At 36.8% G+C, this 6,274-nt stretch overlaps 1 protein-coding gene across 4 annotated transcripts; it reads right to left on the bottom strand.

The window, feature by feature from the left end:
- Window positions 1–1,189: 1,189 nt before the first annotated feature.
- Window positions 1,190–5,996, bottom strand: LOC107478107 (protein TPX2). Of its 4 annotated transcripts, none has more exons than XM_052258787.1 (18): window positions 5,652–5,996; window positions 4,945–4,964; window positions 4,665–4,796; window positions 4,267–4,572; window positions 4,053–4,166; window positions 3,825–3,941; window positions 3,566–3,745; window positions 3,402–3,464; window positions 3,237–3,317; window positions 2,983–3,141; window positions 2,765–2,896; window positions 2,590–2,676; window positions 2,382–2,501; window positions 2,134–2,300; window positions 1,938–2,046; window positions 1,790–1,849; window positions 1,598–1,692; window positions 1,190–1,512 (listed from the first exon to the last, which is right to left on the bottom strand). In XM_052258787.1, the coding sequence occupies exons 1-18, from the start codon at window positions 5,842–5,844 to the stop codon at window positions 1,395–1,397; spliced, it is 2,253 nt and encodes a 750-aa protein (XP_052114747.1). In that variant the 5' UTR covers window positions 5,845–5,996; the 3' UTR covers window positions 1,190–1,394. The 4 variants fall into 4 exon arrangements, with proteins under 4 accessions (XP_052114747.1, XP_052114746.1, XP_052114748.1 ...); XM_052258786.1 differs by having other exon boundaries at window positions 1,191–1,512; window positions 4,882–4,964; XM_016098242.3 differs by having other exon boundaries at window positions 1,192–1,512; window positions 3,566–3,718; window positions 4,882–4,964.
- Between the last annotated feature and the right edge of the window lie 278 nt (window positions 5,997–6,274).

The raw sequence follows: 6,274 nt of genomic DNA, 5'->3' as shown, positions 1-6,274 counted from the left end.
ACGCCTGCACCTTTAGCTGTCGATCTTAACGAGCCTCCTACGATGCCAGCTGCTGACCCTTTTGCATTGGGTGGTACTCCTCCTTCCGCTTATATTGCTGCGTCACATTCAGGTGCCGGGCCGTCTGGGGCCTCCGTCCAGCCTAGGCCACCTGCACAGCCTGCCCCAGATGACGAGAATGATGAGATTGAGGACGAGGAGCCGCTTATCCGGAGAGGCCAGAGGACACGGGTACCCCATCGTTGCTTCACCGGTTCACATCTTTTTAGATGATTGTTGTATCTTGTATGGCTTTTTTTCATGTTCATTGTTGTATTTTAGCGAACTTTGTTATTGTACTTTGACTATTTATGTTTCGGTTCGTTAGAATTTTATCATGATGTTGTACTTCGAAAACGGCCTTTTAGTGCTACTTTCGGTAACTATGTTATTGTCCCCCACATGTATGCATTTAATTTCTAGACCTCTACGGTGAACCAACAATACAAAATGTGAACATCCTTACTAATTCGAACTAGCACAATTTGAATTCACCAATGTGTAATTCGAAACACCCCAATTTGAATTACTAGTCGCGAAACGTGCATAGTTCGAATAAGTGAGATTCGAATTATATAGTGCTGCGCCTCATGCTAATTCGAATTGCATTAATTCGAATTATGTTGCATGCGTGGGTGTGAGTAATTTGAATTGCACTAATTCGAACTACATTCAAACTGAGTTCGAATCGTGGTGATTTGAATTATATAGTTATGCACGTTAGTTGATTGCTGAATCAATTTTTTCATTGGCTTATTCGTGTAATATTAAACCTACCATGGCTTATTTTTTTTTTTTATCCAAATATATACTTAATGAAAAAAGTTTCTAGAATGAGAAAGGTGTTTTAATTAGTTTTTAAATTTATAACATTTATGATTTATCATTGGAACCGATTTATAGGGCGGCGGTCGGTGGAGCTGTGTTTGGTGTGTAAGACAGGGCCTTCATCTGGCTTTGGATATATATTTTTTTAATTTTGTGATTATAGCTACTTTTAGAATTTTTCTTGTAATTTACCTCGGTCTGTCGTAAAATTTCAGGACCATTTGAAAATTGCCTCTTTGTATGCTGTTGAAAAAGTAGGCCAAGACCACACGATTCAGACTTGAAGATAAGAGATTTGGTGAGCACATCGATTTTAATAAATTATGACTAGTTATGTTTGCCAATTTATCTTATTAGATTAAACACTTATTAATAGAGTTTTTATTGTGATAAAAATTAAGATTGGAAAAATTTACAAGGAATTAAGAATTTGACAACAAAAACAACTACGGAACATACAGAAAAGTGTGTCATTCAAGAAATCTTGAACAAATTACAATACTTATACAAAGTTGATGTAGCCATCATCATCTCATGTTGGAGGCAGGACTTGAAACTACAGTTCCATTGCATACCTTCCTCCTCTCCTTTCTATGGAGTACCCGCAAATTTGGTGACTTAGGTTTTGTTGTGTCTTTGGTAGACCTAAATATGCAACAGCGAGTGTTAGTTATATTTTATTATAAGAAAATATTTTTCAATAAATAACAGACACAGTTCAGGGATATACTTTTGGGGACAAAATGGATGATCAAATTTAGGAATAGGTCTAGCATGAGGAACCATTGTCCTTCTCAACTGTTTCAGAGCCTTCTCTTCCTCTATCTGGGTTGTTCACAAATTTATCGCAAATTTATCACTATCAAAATGTAACAACACCTAGATAATTATGACAATGTACCAAAGTTCACAAAATATTTACCATTCTTGCTGCTTCACTTTCTTCTCTGTATCGTTTGTACATCATTTCTTTCTCCTTAATCTGCCAAAAAAAGAAGCTATATTAGTACCAATAAGAACATACAACAAAAAAAAATTCAGGCAATCATTATTTTCAAGTGAGATTTTACCCTTTCATCAAATTGTGCTCGATCCACAGCACGATGTTCTACATGTAAATTAAACTGTTGAACTTGTGTAAGGGGTTTTCGAACCTTTTCTGGAACTGGGATTGGGTCCCTGCTTGCAATAATATCCACAAAGACTATTAAACATTGTATTTCTTCATACACGTCAGGAAGAATAAAACTCTGAATTGTTACTCACTCATTTAAGATTGGCTGTGCCTTGAATGTTCTAATCTTGGCCTCTTCTTTCTCCATTCTTAGTCTTTCTTCCATTTCCTTTTGCATTTCTTCCTCATGTCTCACTAGGCTCTCCAGTTGGAATGGTTCTGGTTTTGTGCATTGCTTGGGTTCTGGTTTTGGCGGAATCTGCGAAGACACCAACAATTTTATATATACTCTATCAATTAATAAACATTAATGGGGCGCCGAAATTGACAAACTTCTTACCACTGGGTAGTCAGTGGTATAAGGATATGGATTAGCCTTGGGAACCCTCGCTCTTTCCTCCTCCCACTGTTTTGTTAGAAGTTCTACCAACAGTTTCTTTTCTTTTTCAGCGCCTCTTTCCTAAAACATGATTAAGAATGTTGGTACTAGCAAAACTAGACTATTCACCATGCTATACTAATCTTCCATGAAAGGTGAAGTAATGAACCTCGGTATGCAGATGAAATGGATTTGGAGTTGTGTTTCTTGGAAGAGGATTATGGCTCCGTGCAGATTCAGATGACTTCAAAGACAGCTGCAAACCACATAAAGCAAATGAATCTCTTAACTGATAATAAATATCTAGGAGCAAAATTACACAATTTAACTCTAAACTAAAATACCTTGTCAAACAAATCTGCCACAGCAGCAGGTGGTGGGATCCTCTCATTTGTTGCGAAGTTAAATTCTTGAGGCTCGGTAACATTCTTCTTTGTATTGCAGAATATGCCAATGTCCCCTTTACTTTCAAAAATCTGACAAGAAACCATTTTGGTTACATAAAATTCCTGAAGGATAGAACAAAATTCTTACATATGTAACATCAAAGTTGGACCATTACCTTCTTATTTAGCGGCCTTGCCTTGAATTTGGGGGCTTTCTCAAGCTCCTCTTGCTCTAATTCCATGGAGCTCTTCACCTTGGGTGGGCGGGCCCTCAGTGATGTTTGAAGTACAGGTGTTTTAGGTTCTGTAAGATGATGAGGCTTCCATGAATTATCCTGTGTCAAAGAAGGAAAAGACATGACCTAATGAATCGAAGTGAATAAGCCAACATATCCAAAATGGATAATATATTCCTGTTGCTCTAAATTACCTTATGAGATAGCTCTGTTGAAGCTACTGATGCTGAATCTACATTCTGATGGGCCCTGGCCATTGTTTCCAAATGAAACTCCTAAAGAAAATAATAGATAAATAATTGTTAGTACTAATACATCACATTAAGCATTTCTGATAAACATATTTTAATGTGGTTTACCTTAAACTCTGGAGGATGGGGCGTACTTCTTGGTATTGGAGGCAAACTTGAAGTCTGCAAAATCTATAATGGATAAAAAAAAAAAGTAAATAAATAAATTTTATAAATCTAGGCATAAAAGATAACATTCACGTACAGTCCCCCAGAGAAGAATGAAAAAGCACCTTCTTATTCAGTGGACGAGCCTTAAACTTTGGCATTTTAGCCATCAATTCTTCCTCAAGTTCAGCACTACTCTTCACCCTAGTTGGGCGAACCCTTTGAGTTGTCTCAAATTCAGGTTCTTTTGGTCGGGTCAATGTTAGTTTTGGTTTCGTCTGGTCATGGAAGCAACATTTCCCCGACTAATTAGTCAAAGATGTATTTTAACATGCACCATATGATAAAAAAAAAAGGAGAGAAAAGAACAGATCCATATCTTACATTAGAAAGAGCACTGGGCAATGACAGGTCTCTGGTACTGGACTGAAATCTTTTGAGTATTTCTGCTGTTGATATAAATGGTACAGGTGCTGTTTTTGGTGTTTCACGAACATAAACCTATCATATACAGACATAGATAGTTCAATATAAAATGATTCAGCAGTAAAATATAAAATTATAACAAAAAGGATCTTTTATTAATATATGAAATTAATGACCATCACAAACCTTTCTGTCTTCTTTGTTAGTCTTGCTAGTACTTGAAGAGATGTTGGCATTGCTAGTGGTTAATAAACCCAATTTAGATTTATGAGGCAAATTCTGATGTTTGACATTCAGAATCTGGAAAGTTTTGAAGAAGAAAGAAAAAAGGATACAGTCAAGATAAGACATAAAAAAAAAATTTAATGGGAAAATGTGGAAGAAAAACGGCAAAATTTACCTGTCTACTCTTTCCTCCTTCCAATTTTTGCCTTTTAATAGCTTGATTCTCTTGGGCCAAATGGGGAGTCCCAGCGGTGCTGGTTTTCATGGATGATGACTGTAACTGTGGTTTTTTACTGGTGCCTATCATTTTAGCCGTCTCTTGCTTCTTGGAGGTGGTGGTTGTCAATCTTTTCTGCAATGTTGGTTTGGGAGTGCAAGCATCTTTTCCTACTTCAGCAGACCCATCTCCAGATGATGAAATCCCTAAGCATGAGCTCTCTCCTTTGCAAACATCTTCACTTCTTTCCGTATCAACAAGAACCTGATATTCATTGATCATAATTGTTATATGAGAACTTAAGTCAATAATCAGGGAACAAATTTTCCAAAAGGCATGCTCAAAGCAATAATTACCACATGAGAAGTAGTTGTGTTGTTTTCTTCTTTGACTTCACTGCAAGGTGCATCATCTTCCTTTATTTCAGTAGTCATGCTCTGTGGCTGTTTAATTGTTTCCTTAAAAGTCTCCTCAACATTTTCGGATGTCTAGTAAAACAATATATGATCAGTGATGATAATTCAATCAAATTTTAAGCACAACATTATATCATCATTGTAGAAGTAAGAGTACCGTGTCTATTTTGTCAGCTTCACTAAAATCACACAAGGTATCTACAGTGATAGATCTACCAACCTTGATTTTTGGCATGAATGCTGCAACAATTTGAAGAACCAAGTAAAGATCAATCACGTAAAGATTTCATATAATAAACACCAATTAGAAAACAAACTAAACAATAGTTTGAACTTTTTATCCTGATAGCCATCCATTTAACCTTTCTGTAGAGAGAACAATATGTAACGTTTAAAGAGGATAACCCCCCGCAACCTAAAAGGTGTTGGTGCAAAAAGAATTGAAATTCCTATTAGGCGAATTATCCAATATTTACTTGAAGAATTTGCAGAATAGCAGCCACAGGAGAAACCACTGATAAGATATCAGCAAGGATTTTCACTACGATGCAAGACAAACGAGACAATTTGACACAAAAAAGCGAATTATCCGGATCACTAGTATCAATCATAAAGGAAACCTAACTTCTCTTTTTCATTTCAACAAATCCCTCCATCCAAAAGAAAGCAATCAATCAGTGACTACCACAATTTCTTGGCAGAATGACCAAAATAGAATCATCAAATATATTTCCAGAAAGAACCAACGCAATAAACCCTAAAAATCACGTTGAAACTATCAAATAAGAGATCCGAGCCCACTGAAAACACACAATTCTTCAACATAACATTCACGCAAACAAGCCCTGCTTCGATCCTATGTGTATTACCTTAAACCCTAACATCCCAGTTATTCACCCAACGACAAATTAAAGAAACGAAACTTACGTGAAGGTGCGTAGGAGAGTGCAGTATCGAACCATAGCTGAGCCCTGCGCTCGTCCTCCTCGGTTTCCCCATTGACGAAATCAAAGAACCTCGGCGCCGAGAACTCGTAGGTCTCATCGATCATGGTCATCGTGGAGCCGCTGCCACCACCGATGTTACTACTTCCAGTTTTCTCCGACGCCGCCGCTGCCATGTCCAATTATTTGAGCACAACCTCGAATTGAGGTGAAAGAGGGTTTTTCTTTCCTCCGAGTTTGTGTCTCTGGTTGAGTTCGATTGGTGCTGAGTTTGATGTAATTTTTAAAGTAGATATTATGAGAGGAAAACAGAAAGAGCGTGTGTTTGCTTTGCTGCTTGTTACTGAAGAAGGAGGGAGAGGGAGTGTGTAAGTGTAATGTTGCAAGAATGTAACGGTCAGTTTTCTCTAACGGTCGAAATACCAGAGAAGGAACTTTTTTAAAAATAAAGTTACTAATAATTTGTGCGGGTTTAAAACCGCCATAAATTATAAAGATAAATCCCACAAAATCAATCTGCTACTAATGAACAAATTTCGTATTATCCTAAAATAATTTTGTTCAAAGTCAAAATATTCTTTTTTTAAAGACAAATTGTCTTATCCT

Source organism: Arachis duranensis, chromosome 3 (genome assembly GCF_000817695.3).
Source record: "Arachis duranensis cultivar V14167 chromosome 3, aradu.V14167.gnm2.J7QH, whole genome shotgun sequence".
NCBI lineage: Eukaryota > Viridiplantae > Streptophyta > Magnoliopsida > Fabales > Fabaceae > Arachis > Arachis duranensis.
Note: the sequence above shows the minus strand (reverse complement) of the source record. Positions and strands in the feature narration are given on the sequence as shown.

Bases quoted from the DNA above. Each gene is read 5' to 3' on its own strand.
- LOC107478107 (XM_052258786.1), bottom strand. From the start codon at position 5,844: ATGGCAGCGGCGGCGTCGGAGAAAACTGGAAGTAGTAACATCGGTGGT. The intron at 3,318-3,401 runs GTAAACCACATT...TATTTTCTTTAG, and splicing joins CCCATCCTCCAGAGTTTAAG to GAGTTTCATTTGGAAACAAT. The intron at 1,850-1,937 runs GTAAAATCTCAC...TTTTTTTGGCAG, and splicing joins GAGCACAATTTGATGAAAGG to ATTAAGGAGAAAGAAATGAT.